Consider the following 26784-nt stretch of genomic DNA (forward strand, 5'->3'; position numbering starts at 1 on the left):
AGAGAACTTTTTCAGTGAGAAAATAGTGGACATGAATCTAGGAGAGGGCACCAAGGGAGCCAACCCTGACTGGCTGAGGTCTCAGTCTCAGCCCAGAGGACAGGATGGTGTAGGATTTATGTCTGCCTAGGGATGGGCTGGAAATGTAAGTCTACAGCAGGAGTTGATGGTCTTACCATTCTTCAAGTGTTAACTGAGTGCCTATTAGGTGCCAGACAGGGCCAAGAGCTGGCAATTGAGACGTGAATACACTCCTTTACTCTGGATCCTGAGGGGCCCATGGTGTAGAGTCAGAGGGGAAGTAGACAGTGCCTGGCCCCTCCCTCTCCTGGAGGACACAACCCTCTTGAGCAAGCCTGCCTATGACACTTGCCATGGGGTCCAGGAGAGGCCAAAACACTGTCAGGAGATGGAGAAACCATTTCTTCACCTTGTATAGGGTCCTTCCTGCCCACTGCCCAGCAGTCCTGTGAGGCCACAGCAGTGGCTGAGGCAACTCCTTCTCACATGCTGGGAGGAGGGCAGGGACGGGGCAGGTCAGGGCCCAGGCTGAGCATAAAAGGAGGGTTCCTCAGGCTGGGAGGATGAGGACTGGGGACCATGGAGACCCAGAGGGCCAGCCTCTCCCTGGGACGGTGTTCACTGTGGCTACTGCTGCTGGGACTAGTGCTGCCCTCGGCCAGCGCCCAGGCCCTCAGCTACAGGGAGGCCGTGCTTCGTGCCGTGGATCAGTTCAATGAGCGGTCCTCAGAAGCTAATCTCTACCGCCTCCTGGAGCTAGACCCTACACCCAATGATGTGAGTTATGAAGGGATCTGGGCAGGGGGCCAGCTAGTTGGGGGGCAGGGAGACAGATCAGAGGAAGAAGAATGAGCCCAAATCCAGTTTCCCCTACTTTGACCCATGACCAGGACTTGGACCCAGGCACCAGAAAGCCTGTGAGCTTCAGGGTGAAGGAGACCGATTGCCCCAGGACAAGCCAGCAGCCCCTGGAGCAGTGTGACTTCAAGGAGAATGGGGTGAGCCTGGGAGCGGGGGAGAAGAATGGCAGATGCTTCCCAGGGATTGGACAGCGGGCTTGGGGACGATTACCAATTCCTGGGAGGAGGCCGGGAGGTTATGGCCACAGGGGTTTCAGTTTGACCTTGAACCTCCCCTTCCAGCTGGTGAAACAGTGTGTGGGGACAGTCACCCTGGACCCATCAAATGACCAATTTGACATAAACTGTAATGAGGTGAGTGGCCCCTTCTGGACTGTGGGGTTTCTGGGCAGGGTAAGTATGTGAAACATCCTTTGGACCAATGACCCGCTGTCCCATTGAGGGCAAAGAAAGGCCCTCCCACCCGGGCCCACCTTCCCTGAGCCCCAGGTCTCCAGCCCTGGCTGTGCATCCCTTAAAGCAGTGGTTCTCTAATGGGGTCCCCACCCGGGAACTGACAGCAAGGCAGATTCTCAGCACCACTCAAACCAACTGAATCCGACTCTGGGGTGAGGTCCAGCCATTTGTATTTTCACAAGGCCTGCAGGGGACTTTGACTGTGCAGAAGCTTGAGAATCACTGACTCAGTAATGATCTTTCATGCCCTGCTTTCCTGGGATGGGTTTGTGATCCTGGAAAGCCCCTTATCATCTGTGGGCCTCGGTTTCATCTCTGTCTGTGGTATGGAGATTTAGCCATATGCTCCAAGGGTCACAGCCAGAGGGTGATCTGGGTCCCCAAGGTTCCTGGAGTCTTCTAGGAATGGGCTGGCAGATATGGAGGGAGGGGTCTTGTCTTGACCTTCACCCGGTTCTCACAAGAAACCTGTTTTTATTGGTTCACAGCTTCAGAGTGTCAGATTTCGTCCACCAATCCGTCGTCCACCAATCCGTCCGCCGTTCTATCCACCGTTCCGCCCGCCGATCCGCCCACCGATCTTCCCACCGATCCGGCCACCGTTCCGTCCACCCTTAGGACCGTTTCCTGGTAGACGGTGAACAATAGGCAGATAACTCCCTGATAAGGGCTTCTGATGAATCAGAAGCCCAGGGAAGACCTCTTGGGATCTCTTTTGCCCTGAGTCAGCATCCAAAAAATAAAATCTTGTGAAAACAACTTCCTCCAGCTTTCAATTTCAATTGTCTCGCCTCTTCCAACTTACCAAGACCGTTAGGAGTGTCTTTGTATGTGTGTGTCTATGTGTGTGTGTGTGTCTATGTGTGTGTGTGTGTGTGATCACTCCTGTGAACACAGAGAAGCATGAGGCCCCTGTTCCTTCCAGGAGGGCACGAGGCAGGCAGCAGCCCCAGGAGCTCCAGAACTGCGTCCCCACCCTCGGGTCCCTCCCGAGCCCTTCACCCGCCCCCGCCCTCCTCCTCCAACACCCAGTAGGACGTAAGGAGACCTGCCGTGGGTGCAGAGCTGGTGGGGCTGCTGTTCCTGCTCACATGGAGCTGACAGTCCACGAGGGGCCAGGCTGCTCACCTTGCTAAACACTCACAGAGAGGAAGTTCAGTCTCAGGGCTAAGCCTGCATGGACCATGCCCAGAACATTCCTCTTCCCCATGACGATCTTAACTCTGGAAAGTCCACGCCTCCTGGCTTTGCTGTGGCATTCAGACACATCACTGTCTTTCTAGTTGGCTGCCACATTTTAGTGGTGGGTCTGTGTGACGGAATCCAGTGATACAAAACTTCTCATTAAAATGAAGCATTCATTTGCATCGGGCCAATGAACTGAATACTGTGTAAGACGCAGAAAGTGACACACAGGTCACATCTCTGTTTCCCTGGGAGTTCAGACACTGTCTATGTCCTGCGCACTCCCCATGCTCTAGCTGACCTTTGCTCTGGGGCAGACTGGAAGCACTAGGAAGTTTGTATTCTGGTAGCAGCTTCAACCAACCATTGGAGGGACTTGGGGGAAAAACACCTCCTCTTCCTCACCCTTGGGGTGGCCCACTCCCAGATATGTATATCCCTGTGTGAGATCCCCACCGGGATTTAGCCCCAACCACCTCCATCAGTGACCTCTTCATTGACCCCTCCTCTTCTGACTCATGTCCTGCCCTGTCTCCCCTGTCCACACTTCTGCTGGCTTTTTCTGGAATCTCCTCCCAAACAAACTCCTTCCACCAAAGGTGTGTCTTAGGTCTCCTGCTGGGTCCTCCTGAACAAGCCACAGATTGCCTTCTCTGAGAGGGACAGAGGGCAGGATCTCACAGAGCATTTACTCTGCGACCTGTCAGGCTTGGCTCCTCTTGGTGAGCAGGTGGGGCTAATTTCAGGCAGGTTAGAGGAACCTCACACTTCTTAGTCTAGGGAACATGGCCTCTGATGGCAGTGGAGTCGTGGAGAGTCTGTCCACTTGTTCCATACGGGTCAGGTGCGGGGCCTGATGTGGAGACAAGAGAGAAGGGCCCAAGGGGTCCAGGGTGGTGGTGCAGGAGTGGGGGTCCTGGGGGCAAGTGCTGAAAGCCAAGGGGCACTTAAGGTTTCACAATATGGTGAGAGGGGATAGGAGGTCAAGAGGCCCAGGGAGATGACTCCTCATGTTTCTCAGTGTTTGTGTACATGTGAAGGTCACTCACTTCAGGGCAGGGGGCAGCTTCCTTGCTTGGGGGCACTGAAATCAAAGACAGAGTGGAGGAGATCAAGAGATCAGGAAAAGGGGAGCCAATCGGCATGGACCAGAAGGGGCTTCTCCATCCCCCAGACCCGTGCTGTGTCAAGGAGGGAAACTGGACTGTTACTAGGCAAGGCCCTTGTGGATCTTGATTGTATTTGTCCTTGCATGAATGAAGCTGTAAGATATAACATGCAGCCCCCTGTTCTCCCGTGTGCCACTCTGCCTCTGTGTCATCCCCAGCTGGAGCAGGGTAGGCGCTGTCAGGGGAGGCAGAGAGCTACATTGTCACTTTCATGGCCCCTAGGCACTTTCAACTGTGTGGACTCATTCATCCTCAAAAATGTATCTAATGTTATATTTTACAACTCAGTTCAGTTCAGTTCAGTTCAGTCGCTCAGTCGTGTGTGACTGATGCTCAGAGCCTCAAGGAGCAACACCCCTATCACGGGAAGGGTGAAAAATGAAAATCTCAACAAAACGACTCTTTCCTGGAAAAAGAGGAAAACGGGGCACTTGGAGGGATACATCTAGAGGCAAAGGTGGCCGATCACATTCCAGATGCAGCTCTCTCAGACGTGGGGTCTGTGTCAGAGCTCCCTGAGGGCTTTGGTCCACCAGGGTCCTGAAGATGCCTGGTCCTTCATGGGTGGGTGTGCTAAGTTAAAGGAGGATGCGTGGGCTGTGCCACTGCTGCTGCTCAGCCTCAAAGACATCTTTTGACACCTGTGCCTAAACAAGGCCCCTCGGTCAAGAAAACTTCCCAAATTTACCTGGTTGCATTTCTCACTGTCTCATGGGCAGTACACCAGAGACTGGCAATGTGATCCGGTGTCTGCCTATGAAACTGGATGGTCAAGCCTCAGTCTCTGGGGGTATCAAACCTTGTTGCAATAGAATGCTCTTCGCTCACTACCTCTGTTATGACTCACATTGATATGCAAGGAAAATGACCATTTACCAGCCATGTTAATGGAATCAACAAATGAATTAAACCTGCGCTGGCTAGGTAGGGCCTCTAGGCATGTGGATACACCATCGCATGGGACATGGTGATCCATTTAAATCCACCATCAGACCTCAAAATATTGACAAAGCCTAGCGATGCCAGCACATGAGGCCAAGGAAGCCTGGCCAAAGTGGCTGACTCCCAGCCTCACGACTGAGTGACAAAAGGAATTCCAGGGCAATTACGGGGATGCCATCCCTGTCTGCACAGCATACATGGGATATGATATTCAAAGACTCCCAGACGGTCTGTGTTTCATATCTGGATTCACAGAACACATCCGATCTGCAACAGCATTGCCTTATAGTAAGAAACTGGGTGTGAACAGCTACCCAGATGATTCCCTGGACCTTCAATGCCCCCAATCTCATCTCCAAGTAGTCAGTACCATTGGAAGATGAAATGGACTCTGAGAGGAAACATCGAAAGGATAACTATACACCCAAGGCTCACCTCCCAGTGGAGCATACACTTAGGGAAGGCAACTTGAATTCTAAATGAGCTGATTCCCTGGGAGGCTATCTTCTAGCTAAGTAGAGTGTTTAATTTTGAGGCTCAGAAATGAGGGAAGAGGCCCATACTGATGGAAGACTCTCAAACCACATGAGTAATCTTTCTCACCCCACTTGTTTTTTTCCCAGGCACCTCTGGCAGCTCCTAGTATCGGAATTTGGAAGCTGCAAAGAAGACCCACTTGGGGGTGACTCTACCCTAGTGCTCATTGCACTGCCAGCTCTGCTGCTGGAAGGCTATTGATGACAATGATCATGAATATGAGGTGGAAACTCCTAAGGCGATCCTACTGGTGTTTCAGGGCATAGGGAGCTGTTCTATGATGGGTCACGGCATAAAAGGATGAAGCTGCTGAGCACGTAGGGAGGAGTCTGGGCCCATGGTCTAAGACAAGGGGAGGACTGGAGACAGGAGCAGTGATTGCTGAGGGACTGGGCTTTCAGATCACTTGGTTGTGAAGAAAGTAGCTACCCTGGTGATGGGAATAGAAGGCCTCTGACTCACAGAGTCTTGGAGAAGGAAATGGCAACCCGCTCCAGGACTCTTGCCTGGAAAATCCCAAGAACGGAGAAGCCTGGTAGGCTACATTCCATAGGTTCGAAAAGAGTCGGACATGACTGAGCGACTTCACTTTCACTTTTCACTTTCATGCATTGGAGAAGGAAATGGCAACCCACTCCAGTGTTCTTGCCTGGAGAATCCCAGGGACGGGGGAGCCTGGTGGGTTGCCGTCTATGGGGTCGCACAGAGTCGGACACGACTGAAGTGACTTAGCAGACTCACAGAGTCTAGGGTGGGAAGACGCATCATTCATTGCTCTCTCAGAGTTTGTCTGCAGGGCATGTGGTCACTTTCACCCAGACTCTACCTGATCAACAGCCAATGAAGAGTCTTTTTCTAAAAATTATTTATTTATTTAGGGCTGTGCTGAGTCTTCATTGCTGCGCTTGGGCATTCTCTGGTGGCAGCGAGTGGGGGTTACTCTTATTGCAGTGCACATTCTTCTCATCTCAGTGGCTTCTCTTGTTGCAGAGTATGAGCTCTAGAAGGTGGGCTCGGTAGCATACAGGCTTATGGTGGGCTGGCATGGAGGCTTAGTTGCCCCACGGCATGTGGAATCTTCCCAGACCAGGTATCGAACCTGTGACCCCTGTATTGGCAGGCAGATTCTTAACCACTAGACCACCAGGGAAGTCCTGAAGAGTCTTAATCTAAGGGCTCTTGTTACCTTTCCAACAACTGCCAGCTCCAGGAGTAGACAGCCTCCACTAAACATGACATAACAAGGTTGACCTTCTAGATACTGATAAGATTTTCATGAGTCTCATCATGAAATTTTGAACTCTTTTACATGTGTTGCCCAGAATATGGTAGCTGTTCTAAGCTTAAAGACTTGTCAGATTCTGATATCACAAAAGCAACATCTCTTGCTGATCTTGCTGCTACTAAGTATGTGAAAGTCTGGCCTGGACTTACCTACAACACCCAGATAGTCTCAACTCTCTCTTGTGATAATAAAGAGTATTTTGTGGGCAGGGGGCAAGGCTGGTATCAAGACTGTGTCGCCAGTGCAGTCACACAGGCCCCTGTGCTTGGGTACTTGCTAATGACTTATTCTTGAGGTCTTGAAATTCTCATGATTTTGAACAAGGGGCCCCGCATTTTCATTTTGCAAGTGATGGAGCCAGTGGCTGGCCAGTGGTGACTCCATACTTGAAATAATACAGGAAGGAGGCCCCAGAGACCATTCTGAGAGCAACTTACTTCCCTCCACCCTTGCCCCAGTTCTCCCTAGGGTCTTCCCCTGAACCCCAGTAACTTCAGCAGCCAGAGAGCAAGGGATAGCCCTGGAAGCAGTGGAAAAAAGTGGGAGGTGGACCAGGGCAGAACAGGCCCCCAGTCCAGCCCTTCAGTGTCTAGAGTGCCGCTGGTCAAAAAGAAGAGTCTCCAGAACTTCTTAAAGTTCTGAGATTCACAAGAGATACAGGCATCGCCAGAGTGGTGGGTGGTGGGGTCAGAGAGAGGGGTAGGGAGCTGGTCTAAGAAAGATGGAGGCCTTAGATCGGACCAGGGGGGCTCCACACTGGACAAGAAATCTGGGTCCTTCTATCAACCCTGATATGGCCAAGACCTCTCTCCCAAGGTCACATATCACCCCACCCTGGGCCTCAGTTTCCTTCTTGGCTTAATGAGACTGGTGATGAGCCCTGTGCTGCCCTCCTGACAAGAGTGCTGTGAACTCAGAGGAAGTGGGTGCAGAGGAGCCTGTTGTCCCTAAAGGACCACACACACAGGTCACATCGTTGGACTCAGGTCTCCAGACTCTGTAGGCAATGTGGTTATGCGGAGGCTGTGAGTGGAGGAGGCAGGGGCCTCAGGCTCCCCTCCCAGTGTTGTTACCATGACCCTCCCAGGGACTAGTGTCAGGGTTGTTGTGTAGGTGTCAGGATGGACCCAAGGGATCCCACTCAATGTTTTTGTCACTGGCAAAGTACTTGGAAGAAAGTCCTTTCAATGAGATTGCCCAAGGGCACACTAGTGACCATCATGGCAGGAACTCCCAGCAAAACGGAGAGAGTTCCCAACTTAAGGAATGGCGGGGTATCATTCTGGTTTCCTACTCACAGCCAGGGTGTCACACTTACAGAGCATAGCCCCCAGCAGCCCCAGCCCTCCCTTCCCTGGTCCCTGCTACCCATCAGCCCTCCCACTCTCCACCCCACTGTAACCTGCAATTCCAGCTCCCCAAGCTCTTTCCTTTTCTGTTGATTTAAATCCTTATGGAGGGAGGTTGTTGCTGGAGACAGAATCGGTGGTTTTCTACAGGTGGTGATTAGGCAGGAAGGTACTTTACAATCTCCTGAATATCTTTACAAAAGAGATAAAGTCAGGTGCTTACCTGTAACTGTTGAGTTGGACCAGGGACCTGTGACAGATTCCAAGCTGGAAAAAAATGGAATCAGTGAGATGCTGTTTTGATCCCCAGTTGGTCTGTCTCTCTTATTAAGAGTTGATCCCTTCTGTCTTTAATTCCCAAAGGGCATACTAGCTGGCCCGGGCTGGGTGAAGTCTCCAGATGGTGGGCTGTCTCCCCCTTCCTAGGGCATCCGTGAGCAGACGTAAGACTCCGCTAGGACAAGGCAGCTGTGAGGACTAAATCAAAGAAGGCAGATGCTGCAGACATGGAAGGCTCGCTCCTCATCACAGGAGGTGCAGACTGAGGGCCTGGCAGAGGCCCCTAACAGGATCCAGGGAGGATGGGGAAGGAGATTCTAGTCTGCAATCATGCAAAGGCAGGAAAGCATAGGGGAGGCCTTCCCTGGTGACTCAGCAGTGAAGAATCTGCCTGCAATGCTGGAAACCCAGAAGCCGTAGGTTCGATCCCTGGGTTGAGATGATCCCCTAGAGGAGGACATGGCAACCCACTCCAGTATTCTTGCCTGAGAAATCCCATGGACAGAGGAGCCTGGCGGGCTACAGTTCATGGGGTCACAAAGAGTCGAACATGACTTACTGAATAGACCACCACCACCAGGAAAGCACAGGGAGGTTTCCAGGTTACCAAACACCCAGGAACCATTTGTGTTGCTAATTATTTGACTTGGGGAAAAGATACAGCTTGACCAAGAGGCCACTGGGGCAATATCTGGGCGGTGTAATGAGGTTGCACAAAACTCACTTCTCTTTCCTTCTCCAAGGCTGAGTGGTCAACCAGCATCTCCCATCCAGGCTGCCACCTTCCAAGGTGCCCTGGCCAAGGCTCCAAGGGTCCCACAGGGCAACTGAGTCCACAACCTCCCTGGGCCTCACGGACACATGGTGCTTCCCTGGCATTGATGGATTGGAATGTTCTTGGCTTCAGCACTCCTCTGTCCCTTGGGCATAATATTTCCCCCAGCTGTGCTCTCTTTTCCTCCCAGTGTCCCCCTCCCCACCTGGCGTTCAACCAGAGCACTGGGCAGGTAATCCTGGAGGTCAAATCAGAAGGGATGTCCTGGACTTCCCTGGTGGTCCTGTGGGTAAGAATCTGCCTGCCAATGCAGGGGATGTGGGTTGGATCCATGGTCCAGGAAGATCCCACACCAGGCAAGTAAGCCCTTGGACCACAGCTACTGAGACCTCACTCTCTAGAGTCTGTGCTCCGCAACAAGAGAAGCCACTGTAACAAGAAGCCTGTGCACCGCAACTAGAAAGTAGCCCTTGGTCTATGCAACCAGACTAGCTGGTGGGTGGCAATGAAGACACGATATAGCCAGAACTAACTAAATAAATAAAAAGCACATTTTACTAAAAAAGCAAAACAGAAGAAGGGATGTCCTGAAGGCTTTGGGAGTCAAGAGGAGGAGGTACCACTTTTGGTTAAGGTCAGGGAAAATTTTGCAAGGTGGCATGTCAGGGCAAGCAGAGGCACCAGCTGCAGAGATAGGGGCCAAGCAGGAGGCTCTGAGATGGTTTGTGGTTGGAGTGGTCAAGGCAGCTTGAGACCTGCCCCACAAGGCCGGGGTGTGGACACTGAGGAGCTCCGGGAGATCCAGACCCTGCTGTCAGGCGGGGATCTGTGTGCTCTGAAGGCGGAGGGTGAAGTGGTCAAATCGGCACTCTGCCTTGGCATCTAGAAATGGTGTGAAGGGTGGACAATGGTCTGGGGAGAGCCTGAAAATCAGGAAACATGGAGTCTGGAGGTTGTGGCGTCACTGAGAGGAGAGGAGATGGGGGTCGGCCCAGGGCAGGGGTGGCGGGAGGTCAGGACAGTGTCCTCAGGAGGAAGAAGGAGCAGGTGGGACCCCCAGGCTTCCAGCTCAGGGCTCCTGCAGCAGCACCCAGCTAACAGCCCAGTGCAGACCACCAGGGCGTTCATGGGAGTCTTGAACCCAGAGGCACAGTCCAGTATGTGTGTGATGGGCACTGTTGTCTTGAGAAGTGTGGTCCCCAGAAACATGTGACGACGGGGAGGAGGAGCAGCCCGGATGCTCCTGAGCCAGCCCTGCCTCCTAAGAGGAGAGTCCTTGGAGGAGACTCAGCAGGAGCCCCCAGGGAGGAGGAGGGGATCCAGGAGGGCAGGGACAGGGGAGAATTGTTCAGGGGCAAGTTCAAGAGGACAGAGTGTTTCCCTAGCACCTGTGAAGACAAATAGGTTGAGTGTAGCAACAGGCCACAACTGCTGGGGTCTTTGGATGTGACATCTTAGTCTGAGGAAGGCAGAGGAGAAGACCAGGAGAGGGAGCAGGTGGAGCTGAGCCCCTGACTGTCTGAGGTTTGTGGAGAGAAGAGGATGGTTTGGCCCAGATGGCTGCCTAGGACAGGGTGGGTGGGTGAGGGGCTAGAAGGGGTTGGTCCTGTCATCCACTCATCAAACTTTAACTAAGTGCCTATTGGGTGCCAGGCAGTGCCTAAAGGAGAAGATCGAATAGCAAATACCCTCCTTTATCCTGAATCCTGAGGAGCCCATGGTGTGGAGGTAGAGGGGATGTAGACAGTGCCTGGTCCCTCCCTCTCCTGGAGGACTCAATCTTCTTGAGCAAGCCTGCTGGTGACACTCCCCGTGGGGTCCAGGAGAGGCCAAGAAGTTGTCAGGGAGATGGAGAAACCCTTTTTTCACCTTGCACAGGGGCCTCCCTTCCCACTGGCCAGCAATCTCATGAAGCAACAGCAGGAGCTGAGGCAAGTCAATCTCATACCCTGGGAGGAGGGCAGGGATGGGGCAGGTCAGGGCCCAGGCTGAGCATAAAAGGAGGGTCCCTCGGGCTGGGAGGAGGTAGGCTGGGGACCATGAAGACTTAGAGGGCCAGCCTCTCCCTGGGACGGTGGTCACTGTGGCTACTGCTGCTGGGACTAGCGCTGCCCTCGGCCAGCGCCCAGGCCCTCAGCTACAGGGAGGCTGTGCTTCGTGCTGTGGATCGCATCAATGATGGGTCCACAGAAGCTCATCTCTACCGCCTCCTGGAGCTAGACCTGCCTCCCAAGGATCTCCCTGGGAGCCATCTCCCCCCAGCTTTGGCCACACTGTCGCCCCTTCGCTCAGGCTGGTCCTCCTGTCAGGAGGGCACTTTTCCCTCTGGGTGGGTTCCCACCTCTTCCAGGAAACCTTCCCAGACCTGGGGCCCTCCCAGCACCAGGCTTCCTGCCTTAGCATCTCTGCTGTGGGAACAGGCGCCCTGCACACCTGGCTCAGGCTCCCTGGACTTCTGGGAGCTCCAGGGATGGGGGGGTCACAGGCTCTGTGAGGTGACTTCCCTCCTAATATCCCCTCTGAACCTCAGTGTCTCTCTGCCAGGGGGAGCTCCGTCAGCCTGGAGGCTCCAGTGACAAGGGCTCTCCCTGCAGGTGGCCCTGACCTCCCTCAGCCCCTGTGAGGGGAGGCGCTGCCATCAGCGCTGCTGTGAGGGCCACTCCTGCTCTCTGTGTGCCCGTGAGGCCGGGCACGGGCTCTGTCCCCTCCCCTGTGCTCCCAGCACCAAGCCCAGAGCCTGACACACAGGGGGCTAGAGAGGCTGCCGTCCGGGTTGGGGGCAGGGAGACAGATCAGAGAAGGAAACATGAGCCTGAGCCCAGTCTCCCCACTTTGATCCTCGACCAGGTGGAGGACTGGGGAGCTCGAAAGGCTGTGAGCTTCAGGGTGAAGGAGACTGTGTGCCCCAGGCCGAGCCTGCAGCCCCCGGAGCAGTGTGACTTCAAGGAGAATGGGGTGACCTTGGGGGCTGAGACTGAGGGCTGGGATCAATGCTTCTCAGCGCGAGCTGAACAGGGAACTTCAGGGAATGTTTCCAGCCCCTGGCAGGTGAGGTAAGCTGAGCCTGGGAGATTATGGCCCGGGGTTTCCAGTTTGACCTTGAGCTCCCCTTCCAGCTGGTGAAACAGTGTTTGGGGACAGTCAGCCTGGACCGGTCCGATGACCAGTTTGACATAAACTGTAATGAGGCGAGTGGCCCCTTCTGTGTTGGGCATATGCTAACAGGGTGGGTTGAGAAACATCCTTTGGACCAATGACCCGCTGCTCCGTCTAGGGTAGAGAAAAGGCCCTCCTATCTGGGCCCACCCTCCCCAATCCCTAGGTCTCCAGCCCTGGCTCTGCATCCTTTAGAGAAGTGGCTGTCTAACGGGGTCCGCACCCAGGAACTCACAGGAAGGCAGATTCTCAGCCCCACCGAGACTCCTGAATCAGACTTTGGGGTGGGCCCCGGCATTTGCGCTTTCACAAGGCCTCCAGGGGGTTCTGACAGTGCTGAAATTGTGGCAGCCTGACCTGGGCCGTGGTCTCGAGGCCATGCTCCAGTCTACCTTTGCCCGGATGGGCTTGTGACCCTTGGAAGCCCCTTGTCATCTCTGGGATCAGTTTCCCCATATGTTGTGGGTTTAGGGACTCAATCACATGCTCCAAAGATCACTGCCAGAGGATGATCTGGGGCCAAAGTTCCTTTGGTAGCTCAATTTGGGGGTTGTTCATGTGGGGAGAGAGTGGTCTTCTCTTGACCCTTGCCCAGTCTCACAAGTAATCTCTTCCATTGTGGTTCACAGCTTCAGAGTGTCAGGGCTAACCGACCTCAGCCTCCCAAACCTCGGCCTCCTCACAGGCCAAGGCCAAGGCCACGGCCATGGTTCCCGCCAAGATTCCCCGGAAAACGGTGAAGGACTAGCTATCATACCTATTAATGGCTTTTGGTGAATTCCGAGCCTGAGGGAAGCATTTTAAAGATATGATTTGTTCTGGATCAGACTTCTGGACGGTGAAAAATAAATTCTTGTGAAAACAACTTCCTCCAGGCTTCAATTTCTATTATTTCCCTTTTTCCCGCAATGGCACCCCACTCCAGTACTCTTGCTTGGAAAATCCCATGGACGGAGGAGCCTGGTAGGCTGCAGTCCATGGGGTTGCTAAGAGTTGGATACGACTGAGCAAATTCACTTTCACGCATTGGAGAAGGAAATGGCAACCCACTCCAGTGTTCTTGCCTGGAGAATCCCAGGGACGGGGCATCCTGGGGGGCTGCCGTCTATGGGGTCGAACAAGAGTCGGACACGACTGAGTGACTGAACTGAACTGAACTGAGACTGACTCCTTAACTCTGAGAGGCCTCCTCTGTGTGTGTGTGTGGCTATGTGTATGTGTGTGTCTATTTGTGTGTGTGTCAATGTGTGTCTATGTATGTGTGTGTGATCACCCCTGTGAACACAGAGAAGCGTGAGGCCCCTATTCCTTCCAGGAGGGCACGGGGAAGGCAGCAGCCCCAGGAGCTCCAGGACAGCGTCCCCAGCCTCGGGTCCCTCTCGAGACCTTCACCCACTCTGCCCTCCTCCTCCAACACCCAGTATGACGTACGGAGACCTGCTGTGTGTGCAGAGCTGGTGGGGCTGCTGTTCCTGCTCACATGGAGCTGACAGTCCACGAGGGGCCAGGCTGCTCACCTTGTTAAACACTCACAGAGTCACAGTTCAGTCTCAGGCTTGAGCATGCAAGTACCAGGCCCAAAACGTTCCTCTTGCCCTTGACAATCTTAATTCTGGAATAGCCTGTCCCTCCTGGCTTTTCCTGTGGTTTTGAGACACACTACCATTTCTTCAGCTGGGTCCCAGATTGAAGCAGTGGGCTTGTGTTTAGGGATCACATGACACAAACATTTGCACCATTAAATACAAGCATCCTGCTCTTTGGGGTGAAGAGCTCTGCATGAGGGTGAGAGACACACACAGAATGACGCACAGGTCACATCACTGTTTGCCTGGGTGTTTCAGACACTGTCCGTGCCCCACCCACTCCTTATTCTCTAGCCAATCTTTGCTCTGGGGAAGACTGTAAGCACTGGTTTGGGGCTGGGGGGCTGTTGGATCCAGGAAGCAACTTCATTCAACCATTGTGGGAACTTGGTGGAAAAATACCTTCTCTTCCTCAAGCCTTGGGTGGCCCGTTTCCAGACATGTCACACCACTCCTTGATGTCCACAGCTGGGTTGAGCCCCCGTCTCCCATTTTTGTAACCTCTTCCTTGAAACACATCCTCTTTGACTCAGGTCCTGCCCTGTCTCCCCTCTCTACACTCCTGCTGGTGCTTTCTGGAATCATCTCCCAGACAAAACACTGCGTTAGCCAAAAAGTAATATCTTACCTGAAATCCTGAACAACTTTTTGGCCAACACAATACTTCCACGAAACGCTTGTCTTAGGTCTGACTCAGAGCCAACCTGAACCAGGACACAGATTGCCTTCTCTGAGAGGGGCAGAGGGTAGGATCTCACAGGGCATTTACTCTGCTACCTGTCAGGCTTGGCTCCTCTTGGTGAGCAGGTGGGGCTGATTTTAGGCAGGCTAGAGGAACCTCATGCTTCTCACTCTACATCACTCTACTTCATCCAGCATTCTGGGATGAATGCCACAGAGAAACTCAGGGCTGTGCTGTGTCTGTGCCTGAGCATTCAGGCTTGCCAGAGCTACAGGTTAAATGGTCAGGATTTCTTTTTTTGAGCTAGTTGTTAAACTCTGGGTAGCTTGAAGTTGGTGGCTGTTCCTGCTGACAGGTTGATGCCTACCAAGCTCTGTGCCACCCTGCTCCTGCCTGTGCTGCTGAGGCAGTGAAGACTGCAGGAAAAAGAGGTGGTACCTGGAGTCCGCTGTTGCTGATGAAACTGAGCAGCATCTTGCAACAGGAGCAGTTCTTCCCCGATGTCTTTATGGTTGAGTTTGGTGACTGCTCCTCTTCCCAACCTCATTCCATTCTGTGATGTCATCATTGCTCTGAGAGGTTTCCTTGAGCCAACATGCATTTCCTCTTAGGCATGTGAAGATAAATTTCACCCTGGTGGCTCAGCTCTGTAGGTCAGATGCTAGGAGCTATTATGGGTGTCTCTGCCTTCTGTTCACAGGGCCAGTCAAGATGCTGATAAGGCTGGATTCCTTTCAATAACCTCTAGGGGAGAACTGCTTTCAAGCTCGTTCGGGTTGATGGCAGAATTTGGTTCTTTGTGCTTGTAGGATCAAGACCGTGAATCCCTTGTGTGCTGTTGGCTGGGGTTGGTCTCAGTTCCTAGAGGCTGTAACCAGGCCTTTGCTCATCTTTCTCCATCTTCAAAGGCAGCAATGGCCAGTGGAGGCTATTCCTTTCTCCTAATCTCTCTGACTTATGAGAGCTTGAATTTCTTAATAATTTTTGATTCAAGGGACATGTATTTTCATCTTGCAAGTTATGCAGCTGGCCCTGGCCAGTGGTGTCTCTACACTTCCCACATCATTTAAAGGAGACCCTGGAAGTCATTCTCAGAGCAACTGATTTCACTCCATCCTTGTGGGGAAAACATCCAATTGTCTTTTTGAAGCCTTGAGAACACAACAAGAAATATAGTTAAAAATAACCAGAGTACCTGGGCTGATTAGCCGAGGTCAGTGAGTCCTGCATGAGCAGCGGGAAAGTGAAAGGTGAGGATTTAGGAATATCGGGTCACCACAAGTTAGAACGATGCTTGCGAACGCACTGATGGGTTCTCTGATGTTCCTGCAGGGATCTTTGCTTCCAGCCACCTGGAGCCCTTTGTACAGAAAATAACATGGACGTTCCAAAGAAAATCATTAACTGGGGATGTGACTGGGACCATGGGAAACTTACGTTATCTAAAAAACCAAGAGCTTCTGCATACCAAGAGCTCAATAAAAGTGATATCGAATCGGTTAGTGGGGTTCTTGATCCTCGAGATCTTGAGTCCCCCGGTCCCATCTTTAAAACTTTAATTCTGTCTGTGGTTTCTTTTTTGCAAACCGTGTGTCGACCCACTTTCAATCCCTACCCACTGTCCTGGCCACAGCACATACTTACCCAGCTTTTATGTGTTGTCTTTGCCCATAGTCTTGAGCATCCAGAGGACAGGGGACAGCTCAGGAAGGGAAGAAAGAGAGTGGGAGTTGGCACAGCGCAGAAAGGGACCCCCAGAGCAGCCTGTCAATGCTCATGGTGCCGCAAGTCAAAAAGCCGAATCTCCAGGCCGCTTGAAGCTGTGGGCTGCAGGAGCGAGGCAGGGCTGACCAGGGTGGTGATGGGGGCCAGGCAGAGGCGGCCTGGGCGTCATCTGAGAGAGAAGTAGGAGGCCTCATATCGGACCGGGAAAATTTACTCAAGAGCCGGAGCTGAGTGCTGACATCAGCACCAGCCAAGACCTCCCTCCCAAGGCCACACCGCCACCCCACCCACGGCCTCCGTTTCCTCCCTGGTCTGATGGTGGTAAGCCCTGCCCTGCCTCCTGACAAGAGTGCTGTGAGGACTTCCCTGGTGGTCCAGTGGTTAACAATGTGCTTGCCAATGCAGGGGACACCAGTTCGGTTTCTGGTCCGGGAAGATTCCACATGCCCCAGAGCAGCTAAGTCCGGATACCGCAACCACTGAGCAGCCTGCCCTAAAGCCTGTGGTCTGCAACAGGAAGAGCCACTGAGATCAGAAGCCTGCACACCGCAACTAGAGAGTGGCGCCACCCTCCCCACCCCGCCACAACTAGAGAAAGCCCGTGCTCAGCAATGAAGACCCGCAAAAAATTAATAAAAACTCTGAGGTAGCCAACACTGCTGCTCCTGTTTACTCACTATGTCATGTCTGACTCTTTCAGGACCCCATGGACTGTAGTCCACAAGGTTCCTCTGTCCATGGGATTCTCCAGGTAGGGATACTGGAGTGGGTTGCCATTTCCTCCTCCAGGGGATCTTCCTGACCCAGGGATCAAACCTGAATCTTCTGCTTGTCAGGTGGATTCTTTACTACTGAGCCACCTGGGAAGCCCATATATGACACACAGCAGTATTAATTATATTTTTTACAAAAGAGTGCTGTGAGCTTAGAGGAGGCGGATTCACAGGAGCCCTTTGTGCCCTGAAGGACCGCACACACAGGTCCCTTTCTTGGACTCAGGTCTCCAGGTTCCATAGACAACATGGCTGTGGGAGGCCAGTCGGGGGGCAGGACACAACGGGCCCCACTCTCCCCTCACAGCGTTCTCCTCATGACCGTCCCAGAGATTCATGTTAGGGCTGTTGCACTGGTGAAAGGATGGACCCCAGGCACCTCACTCACTGGAAGGAAACTGGTGCCACTGGAGGAAAGCTCACTTCGATGAGCTCACCCATGGGCAAACAGGTGACCATGGTGGCAAGGAGCTGTGGAGGGAGCCCCCTGCTTCAGCAGCTTCAGGGACAGTCGGGGGATCTGTTCTGTGCCCACTGCAGAGCTTGGGTTTCACACCAACACAGCATGGCTCTCACCAAACACAGTTCTAGCCCACCCCATCCCTGCCACTCATCAGTCCTCCCAGTCTCCATCCCCATCCAGTCCACAATCCCTCCTGCCCCCAGCTTCTCCCTTGTGTGATGTTTTTAATCAAGGTCAGTATCTGAAAAGAGGTTCCCCCTCGGGGGGCAGTTTGCTGTTGAAGGCATGAACAGTGGTTCTTTGCTTGTGGTGAGCAGTCTGAAAAGTGCTTTTAAAATCTCCAAATTACTTTGTTCTGTTTTTTTTTTTTAATATAAATTTATTTATTTTAATTGGAGGCTAATTACTTATGAGCTTCCCTCGTGGCTCAGATGGTAAAGCATCTGCTTGCAATGAGGGAGACCCGGGTTCGATCCCTAGGTTGGGAAGATCTCCTGGAGAAGGAAATGGCAACCCACTCCAGTATTCTTGCCTGGAGAATCCCACGGATGGAGGAGCATGGTAGGCTACAGTCCATGGGGTCGCAAAGAGTCGGACATGATTGAGTGACTTCACTTTCACTTCACTAATTACTTTACAATATTGTATTGGTTTTGCCATATATCAACATGAATCTGCCATGGGTGTACATGTGTTCCCCATCCTGAACCCCCCTCCCACCTCCCTCCTCATACCATCCCTCTGGGTCATCCCAGTGCACCAGCCCCAAGCATCCTGTATCCTGCATCGAACCTGGACTGGCAACTCGTTTCATATATATTATACATGTTTCAATGCCATTCTCCCAAATTGTTCTGTTTTTTCTCTTTCTTTCATTTAAAAAAATTTAACTATTTATTTATTTATTTTGTCTGTGCCAGGTCTCTTACCGCTTTGCAGTGAAGGCCTACAGCTCTGTCTAGTTGCAACGAATGGGGGCTAAACTCTGGTTGTGGTATGCAGACTCCTCATTGCGGTGGCTTATCGTGTCGCAGAGCACCGGCTCTAGGCATGCAGGCTCCACTAGTTGCAGCACGTGGGCTCAGTAGTTTTGGGTCGTGGGCTCTAGAAAACAGGATCAGGAGTTGGGGCCACAGGCTTAGTTGTCCCATCGCATGTGGGATCTCCCTGGACCAGGGATCAAACCTGTGTCTCCTGCTTTGATGGAAGGATTCTTTACCATTGTATCACTAGGGAAGTCCTTTCTTTTTCTTTCTTTTTTTCTGGTTTAATTTTTGCTGGCTTCCAAATTGTTTTTTGGAAATCAGAAAAGCAAGTGCCACCTGGATCTGTTGAGGTTGAACCTGGGATCAGGAGAAAGGTGGATAATGAGAAATAGAATCAGAAGAGATTGCATTCTGATTTCCAGTCCCTCATTCTCCCCAGGAGTTGGTCCCTCCTGTCTTTCAGTGCATCAGTTCATTTCTGTTCAGTCGCTCAGTCACGTCCGACTCTTTGCGACCCCATGAATCACAGCACACCAGACCTCCCTGTCCATCACCAACTCCCGGAGTTCACTCAGACTCATGTCCATTGAGTCAGTGATGCCATCCAGCCATCTCATCCTCTGTCGTCCCCTTCTCCTCCTGCCCCCAGTCCCTCCCAGCATCAGAGTCTTTTCCAATGAGTCAACTCTTCCCATGAGGTGGCCAAAATACTGGAGTTTCAGCATCAGCATCATTCCTTCCAAAGAAATCCCAGGGCTAATCTCCTTCAGAATGGACTGGTTGGATCTCCTTGCAGGCCAAGGGACTCTCAAGAGTCTTCTCCAACACCACAGTTCAAAAGCATCAATTCTTTAGCACTCAGCCTTCTTCACAGTCCAACTCTCACATCCATACATGACCACAGGAAAAACCATAGCCTTGACTAGACAGACCTTTGTTGGCAAAGTGATGTCTCTGCTTTTGAATATGCTATCTTGGTTGGACATAACTCTCCTTCCAAGGAATAAGCGTCTTTTAATTTCATGGCTTCAGTCACCATCTGTAGTAGATGGCAAAAGCTCAGAGGAGCTGCTGGAAGTGTTTCTACCTTCCCAGGGCACTCATGGACAGATGGAAGACGTCCACTAGGACAAGCCAGTCAGTGGGAAGGGAACACAGAGGCACCCGGGGAGGAGTGTGTGGGCTTCTTGTGAAGGGCCCTGTCTTCCTCCATCCTCCTAGAAGTTCATGTCTGGATGGGCTCAGCTCACTTCCTGCTGGAAGGTCGTGGTCTCCAGGAGGCTAACCCTGAGATCCTAAGGGTTTGCTAGTCTTTGTCCTGGTGGAAGAATGAAAGAGAATTTGCTTTTCTGATGTACCCAAGGCATCCAGGGTCCTGTCTGGGAAGAGAACATCCCCTCAGTCTCTCTGCTGACAGGTCTGGCCTGGGCCCCAGCTGCCCTCTCTACACCCATGTCCCCAGTAAAAACCTACTCACAGGAATGGTACCCATGCCCCACAGTCTGTTCACTGCCTGGGGCTGGCTCTGAGCTTGGTTCTCTTCCGCAAAGCTCAGGCACCTTCCCGCTCAGCCCCCACCTGGGCCCAGGTCACCTTGTCACACGGTCCCAGATCCAGCGGAGAGGAGCTGATAGGATGTTTGCTGTGCTTGGTGGTGGTGAGATTTGGAGCCCGAGCTTGGCTCAGCTGAGGCCCTTGGAATCACTGGGCTCAAGGCTGACTCTGAGCAGTCACCCCAATGCCCTCCAAGTACTCTGGCTATGGTGTGGCTGGTGCAGCCTCTGTTGGTTTTATGTCCCCCGCCTCCCCCCAGTACCTGGGGGTGGGATGGTGCTGCTCTCCTGCCAGCTGATCTGCTTCATCAAACCCTGTGCCTGGGAAACCCCAGCCTAGCTGAGGAGTTTCCAGGAGGACTTAGCCTCCCCATCTCTTTGCTTCACCTGAAGTGGTCAGTGGGAAGGAGGAAGTAGACCTTGAGCAGAGAGAGGGTCCTGATGCTCAACTGTCCTTCCCTGTTTCTTGCAGAGGGCAGGAGGGAGGACCAAATTGCCCTCCACTGGTTGCCGAGAGGTGCACAGCGTGCTGGGTCAGTGGAGGGATTGGGTCCCCCACTGGGTCTGCCATTTCCTAGTGAGGGGGGTTGTCCTTGATTGAAAGATTTGCCTGTGGGTCTCATTTTCCTTGACAACTGATCTACACAGAGAGCTGGTGGGTGTTCCCAGAGATCTGGGGCCCTGTTTAGAACAGGGTTTCTGTTCTGATTGCCCCAGACTCTCAGGGACCAGAAGGGTAGCTGGAAGAGAAAAGGAGGGGGTGATGCAGGATCAGGACTCCTACCTGAGTTTGTTTGGGGTGAAAAGTGTATGTGGATTTCCTAAAGACCGGATGTGGACTTGGGGGCAACCTGTCTGGGGACAAGGGCGTGGTGTCTTTCCTGAGAAGAGCTCTGTTCTGACAGGCTGTGAGGACTAAAGCAGGATCCTGGAGGCATGGAAGGCTCACACTTGGCATCACAGGACTAAAGCAGGATCCTGGAGGCACAGCCTGAACCTGGCAGAGGACACGACACTGCATCCAGAGAGGATGGACAAGGGTACTTGTCTGAAGTCTGAGCAAAGGCAAAGGCGAAGAGGCAGGAAAGCACAGGGTGGGTGTCAGGATTACCAGTCACCCTGTAAGCATGTGTATTGCTCGCTATTTTCTATTGCAATCATCTCCCTTTCCTCCTTTTACTTGGGAAAAGGATACAGCTTGACCAAGGTGGCTCTGGAGCAATATCTGGGCTGTGTAACCAGGTTTCACAAAGCCCAACTCTCTTTCCTTCTCCAAGACTGAGTGGGCAACCAGCACCATCCATCCAGGCTGCCACCTTCCAAGGTGGGCTGGCCAAGCCCCCAAGGGTCCCACAGGGCAACTGAGTCCACGAGCCACCACGGGCCTCATGGGCACATGGCGCTTCCCTGCTGGTGATGGATTTGAATGGGCTTCATGGTCTCAGGACTCCTCTGTCCCTTGGGCACATTCTTTCTCCCAGCTGTGCTCTCTTGTCTTCCCAGTGGGCCCCGCTTCCCCCTCGGTGTCCAATCAGAGCAGTGAGCAGGGAGTCACTGAGGTCAAATCAGAAGGGATGTCCTCAAGTCTCTGCGAGCCAAGAGAAGTTTCCTTGTGTGGTTGAGGTCAGGGAAGGCTTCTCAAGTTGGAAGACAGGTCAAACAGAGGCATCAGGTGCAGAGATGGGAGGAGAGCAGGAGGCTCTGAGTGGCTTGTGGTTGGGGTGGATGGGGCACCCTGACACCTGAGAACCACAGGGCTGGGGTGTGGACAATGATGAGGATCAATATCCAGACCGTGGTGCCCCTGCCTCAAGGCAGCTGGTCAGTGGCCACATCAGTGGCTGGCAGGAGCCCTAGATGATGGTGTGAGGGTGGACAGTAGTTAGGGAAGAGCCTGGAACACAAAGAAGTTGACCTCTGGGGCTTGTGGCTTCACTGAGACGAAAGGAGATGGGGGGAGGAGCTGGGCAGGAGTGGAGGGAGGTCAGAGGGGATGTAGACACTATGTACTCCTTCCCTCTTGGAGGGCACAACCCACCTGAGCAAGCCTTACTGTGACACTTTCCATGTGCCCCAGAGAGGCCGAGGTATTAAGAGAGCTGGAGAAACCATTTCTTCACCTTGCACAGGGGCCTCCCTGCCCACTGCCCAGAAAACCAATGAGGCAACAGCAAGGACTGTGGCAAGACCAGCTCACACCCTAGGAAGAGGGCAGGGATGGGGAAGGTTCCTTGTTGAACCTTTGCATCAGGCCCAGGTTGAGCATAAAAGAAGCATTTCTCAGGTGGAAGGAGGCAGACTGGGGACCATGGAGACCCAGAGGGCCAGCCTCTCCCTGGGGCGCTGGTCGCTGTGGCTGCTGCTGCTGGGACTAGTGCTGCCCTCGGCCAGCGCCCAGGCCCTCAGCTACAGGGAGGCCGTGCTTCGTGCTGTGGATCGCATCAATGAGCGGTCCTCAGAAGCTAATCTCTACCGCCTCCTGGAGCTAGACCCGCCTCCCAAGGACGTGAGTTGTGGAGGGGGCCGGGGACAGGCCCTTCTCCTGCCTGCTTTGGCCACACTGTCACTCCTTTCACTCAGGCTGTACCTCCTGTCAGGAAGGCACTTTTCCCTCTAGGTGGGCTCCCACCTCTTCCAGGAGACCTTCCCAGATCTGGGGCTCTCCCAGCATCAGGCTTCCTGCCTTAGCATCTCTGCTGTGGGAACAGGGGCCCTGCACACCTGGCTCCCTGAACTTCTGGGAACTCCAGGGATGGAGGGGTCACAGGCTCTGTGAGTGACTTCCCTGCTAATGTCCCACCTGAACCTTGATGTCTCTCTGCCAGGGGGAGCTCTGTCAGCCTGGAGGCTCCAGTGACAAGGGCTCTCCCTGCAGGCGGCCCTGACCTCCCTCAGCCCCTGTGAGGGGAGGCGCTGCCATCAGCGCTGCTGTGAGGGCCGCTCCTGCTCTCTGTGTGCCCGTGAGGCTGGGCATGGGCTCTGTCCCCTCCCCTGTGCTCCCAGCACCAAGCCCAGGGCAGGACACACAGGGGGCTGGAGAGGCTGCCATCTAGGTGGGGGGCAAGGAGACAGATCAGAGAAGGAAACATGAGCCTGAGCTCAGTCTCCCCACTTTGATCGTTGACTAGGTAGAGGACCGGGGAGCTCGAAAGCCTACAAGCTTCACGGTGAAGGAGACTGTGTGCCCCAGGACGAGCCCGCAGCCCCCGGAGCAGTGTGACTTCAAGGAGAATGGGGTGAGCCTGGGGTCTGGAAGCTGAGGGCTGGGATCAATGCTTCTCAGGGAGCTGAGCAGGGGCCTTCAGGGAAGATTTCCAGCCCCTGGGGTGTGAAGTAGGGTTAGCCTGGAAAGTTATGGCCTGGTGGTTCCAGTTTGACCTTGAACTTTCCTTCCAGCTGGTGAAACAGTGTGTGGGGACAATCACCCTGGACCAGTCCGATGACCTATTTGACTTAAACTGTAATGAGGTGAGTGGCCCCTTCTGGTTTTGGAGGGTTCTAGGGGGTAGAGTGTGGAGCATGCTTTGGACTGATGACCCGCTGCCCCATCCAGGGTAGAGAAAGGCCCTTCTACCTGGACCCCTCCTTCCCCAGTCCCAGGTCTCCAGCCCTGGCTCTGCATCACTTAGAGCAGTGTTTCTGTAATGCGGTCCCCACCCGGGAACTGACATGAGACAGATTCTCAGATCTGAGAGCTCCTGAATCCGACTCTGGGGTGGAGTCCAGCCATTTCTATTTTCACAAGTCCTACAGGGGATTCTGACTGGGCTGAAGTTGAGAGGAATCGACTCAGTAATGATCTCTAATCTGCTGCTCTAATCCAGCTTCACTAGGATGGGCTTGTGAACCTTGGAAGCCCTATGTTGTCTGTGGACCTGTTTCTCCCTAGGTCTCTGTATATAGGGGTTCAATCATATGCTTCAACGATAACAGCCAGAGGGTGAACAGGGCCCAACACTCGTGGTGTCCCAGTTAGAGGGCTGTTCAGGTGTGAAGTGAGGGATCTTGTCTTGACCCTTGCCCAGTCCCACAACAAATCTGTTTTGTCATGGTTTACAGCTTCAGAGTGTCAGGAGAATTCGTCCCCGGCCACCACGTTTGCCAAGGCCAAGGCCAAGGCCATTGCCATTCCCACGGCCTGGGCCAAGGCCAATTCCAAGGCCATTGCCATTCCCACGGCCTGGGCCAAGGCCAATTCCAAGGCCATTGTGAAAATCATTGGGAACGCCAACATCAAGGTTAGCACTACGGCCAAGACCAGCGCCGAGCCCATATCCATTCCTGCTGACATCTCCCATTCCAAGGTTTCCCGGAAAACAGTGAAGAATTGGTTGACATCACACCCATTAAAGAATTTTGATGAATCCTGAGTCCACAGAAGGGTCCTAAGGGTCTGATTTGTTTGGCTTAGACTTTTGGACGGTGAAAAATAAATTCTGGTGAAGACAACTTTCCCCCACCTTCAATTTCAATTTTCTCACCTCTTAACACTTACTGAGACCGAGTCCTTAAGCCTGAGAGGCCTCCTTTGTGTGTGTGTGTGTGTGTGTCTGTGTATGCGTGTGTGTCTATGCACATGTGTGTATCTGTGTGTGTGTGAGATCACTCCTGTGAACACAGAGAAGCATGAGGCCCCTGTTCCTTCCAGGAGGGCACAAGAGGGGCAGCAGCCCCAGGAGCTCCAGGACGGCGTCTCCACCCTCGGGTCCCTCGCGAGCCCTTCACCCACCCTCTAACACCTCCTCTAACACCCAGTAGGATGTACGGAGACCAGCTGTGTGTGGAGTGCTGGTGGGAATGCTGCTCCAGCTCTCATGGAGCTGACAGTCCATGAGGGGCCAGGCTTCTCACCTTGTTAAACACTCACAGAGTCACAGTTCAGTCTCAGGGCTGAGCTGGAAAGTTCAATGTCCAGAATGTCCCACCTGCTCTTGACAAATTTAATTCTGGAAAAGCCCACTCCTTTTGCCTTTTCCTATGGCATTGAGACACATCTGTGTTTCCTTACCTGGTCCCAGATTTCAGTGGTGGGTTTGTGCTTAAGGATCACACGGTATAAAAATTTGCACCATTAAATAGACACATCCTGCTCACTGGGGTGAAGAGCTCTGCATGAGGGTGAGAGGCACAGAATGATAAACAGGTCACATGTCTACTTGCCTGTGTGTTTCAGACACTCTTTGTGTCCTGCTCACTCCCCACTCTCGAGCTGACCTTTGCCCTGGGGCAGACTGGAAGCACTGGGGAGTTTGAATCCAGGGAGCAGCTTCAACTAACCATTGAGCGGACTTGATGGAAAAACACCTCCTCTTCCTTAGTCCTTGCGGTAGCCCACTCCCAGACATATCACACCTCTGTCTGAGGTTCTGTGCACTTCAGTGACCTCTTCATTGAACGTACTCTTCGGACTCAGGTCCTGCCCTGTCTCCCGTCTCTACATCCCTGCTGGACCTTTCTGGAATTGCCTCCCAAACAAACTACTTCCGCTAACACTTGTCTTAGGTCTGTTTCTGGGTCAAGACACAGATTCCTTTCTCTCAGAGGTACAGAGGGCAGGATCTCACAGAGGGTGTGCTTTGTTATCTGTCAGGTTTGCTTCCTCTTGGTGAGTAGGCGGGGCTGATTTCAGGAAAGTTCATGCGTCACTCTACATCGCTTCTCACTGTGAGAGGAAACCCTACAGGGCAACTCAGGGCTCTGTTGTGTCTGTGTCAGTGATACAGGCTTGCCAGAGCCAACTGTAAAATGGTCAGGAATTTTTTTTAGCTGCTCGTCAAACTCCTGGTAGCCTCAAAACGGTGGACGTTCCTGCCAGTGTGTTGATGCCTCCCAAGCTCCGTGGCGCCTGGTCCTGTCTGTGCTGCTGAGACAATGAGAGCTGCAGGGAAGAGATTTGGTACCAGAACACGTAACTGGAGTCCGCCGTTGTTGATGAAACTGAGTAGCAATGTCTTTATTTTCCAAAGCACACACTAGATGTCAAAACTTGGGAAGAGCCACTGGAAAGGCTGTTTGTTTGTTTTTCTTTTATTTATTTATTTTTATTGGAGGCCAATTACTTTACGATATTGTGGTGGTTTTTGCCATACATTGACATGAATCAGCCATGGGTATACAGGTGTTCCCCATCCTGAACCTCCCTCCCACCTCGCTTCCCATCCCATCCCTCAGGGTCATCCCAGTGCACCAGCCCTGAGCACCCTTCTCACGCATCGAACCTGGACTGGCGATCTATTTCACATATGATAATACACATGTTTCAATGCTATTCTCTCAAATCAACCCACCCTTGCCTTCTCCCACAGAGTCCAAAAGTCTGTTCTTTACATCTGTGTCTCTTTCACTGTCTCGCATATAGGGTCATTGTTACCATCTTTCTAAATTCCATCAGTCAGTTAGTTCAGTCACTCAGTCGTGTCCGACTCTTTGTGACCCCATGAATCGCAGCATGCCAGGCCTCCCTGTCCATCACCAACTCCCGGAGTTCACCCAGACTCACGTCCATCGAGTCAGTGATGCCATCCAGCCATCTCATCCTCTGTCGTCCCCTTCTCCTCCTGCCCCCAATCCCTCCCAGCATCAGGGTCTTTTCCAATGAGTCAACTCTTCGCATGAGGTGGCCAAAGTACTGGAGTTTCAGCTTTAGCATCATTCCTTCCAAAGAAATCCCAAGGCTGATCTCCTTCAGAATGGACTGGTTGGATCTCCTTGCAGTCCAAGGGACTCTCAAGAGTCCTCTCCAACACCACAGTTCAAAAGCATCAATTCTTCAGCGCTCAGCCTTCTTCACAGTCCACCTCTCACATCCATACATGACCACGGGAAAAACCATAGCTTTGACTAGACGGACCTTTGTTGGCAAAGTAATGTCTCTGCTTTTGAATATGCTATCTAGGTTGGTCATAACTTTCCTTCCAAGAAGTAAGCGTCTTTTAATTTCATGGCTGCAGTCACCATCTGCAGTGATTTTGGAGCCCAGAAAAATAAAGTCTGAAACTGTTT

At 52.9% G+C, this 26784-nt stretch overlaps 2 protein-coding genes and 1 pseudogene across 2 annotated transcripts; all 3 read left to right on the forward strand.

The window, feature by feature from the left end:
• The first annotated feature begins 567 nt into the window (after positions 1–567).
• On the forward strand, positions 568–2096 carry LOC113880602 (cathelicidin-2). The gene is made up of 4 exons (XM_027522970.1): positions 568–798; positions 912–1019; positions 1164–1235; positions 1826–2096. Exons 1-4 carry the CDS (start codon positions 601–603, stop codon positions 1976–1978), a joined length of 531 nt encoding a protein of 176 aa, XP_027378771.1. The 5' UTR covers positions 568–600; the 3' UTR covers positions 1979–2096.
• An 8801-nt stretch (positions 2097–10897) lies between these two features.
• On the forward strand, positions 10898–12754 carry LOC113880453 (annotated as a pseudogene).
• A 9280-nt stretch (positions 12755–22034) lies between these two features.
• On the forward strand, positions 22035–24235 carry LOC113880938 (cathelicidin-3). The gene is made up of 4 exons (XM_027523627.1): positions 22035–22288; positions 22911–23018; positions 23179–23250; positions 23842–24235. Exons 1-4 carry the CDS (start codon positions 22091–22093, stop codon positions 23992–23994), a joined length of 531 nt encoding a protein of 176 aa, XP_027379428.1. The 5' UTR covers positions 22035–22090; the 3' UTR covers positions 23995–24235.
• The last annotated feature ends 2549 nt before the right edge of the window (positions 24236–26784 follow it).

Source organism: Bos indicus x Bos taurus, chromosome 22 (genome assembly GCF_003369695.1).
Source record: "Bos indicus x Bos taurus breed Angus x Brahman F1 hybrid chromosome 22, Bos_hybrid_MaternalHap_v2.0, whole genome shotgun sequence".
In the NCBI taxonomy this organism is placed as follows: domain Eukaryota; kingdom Metazoa; phylum Chordata; class Mammalia; order Artiodactyla; family Bovidae; genus Bos; species Bos indicus x Bos taurus.

Bases quoted from the DNA above. Each gene is read 5' to 3' on its own strand.
- LOC113880602 (XM_027522970.1), top strand. From the start codon at position 601: ATGGAGACCCAGAGGGCCAGCCTCTCCCTGGGACGGTGTTCACTGTGG. The intron at 1,020-1,163 runs GTGAGCCTGGGA...CTCCCCTTCCAG, and splicing joins GTGACTTCAAGGAGAATGGG to CTGGTGAAACAGTGTGTGGG. The intron at 1,236-1,825 runs GTGAGTGGCCCC...ATTGGTTCACAG, and splicing joins TTGACATAAACTGTAATGAG to CTTCAGAGTGTCAGATTTCG.
- LOC113880938 (XM_027523627.1), top strand. From the start codon at position 22,091: ATGGAGACCCAGAGGGCCAGCCTCTCCCTGGGGCGCTGGTCGCTGTGG. The intron at 22,289-22,910 runs GTGAGTTGTGGA...ATCGTTGACTAG, and splicing joins TAGACCCGCCTCCCAAGGAC to GTAGAGGACCGGGGAGCTCG. The intron at 23,019-23,178 runs GTGAGCCTGGGG...CTTTCCTTCCAG, and splicing joins GTGACTTCAAGGAGAATGGG to CTGGTGAAACAGTGTGTGGG.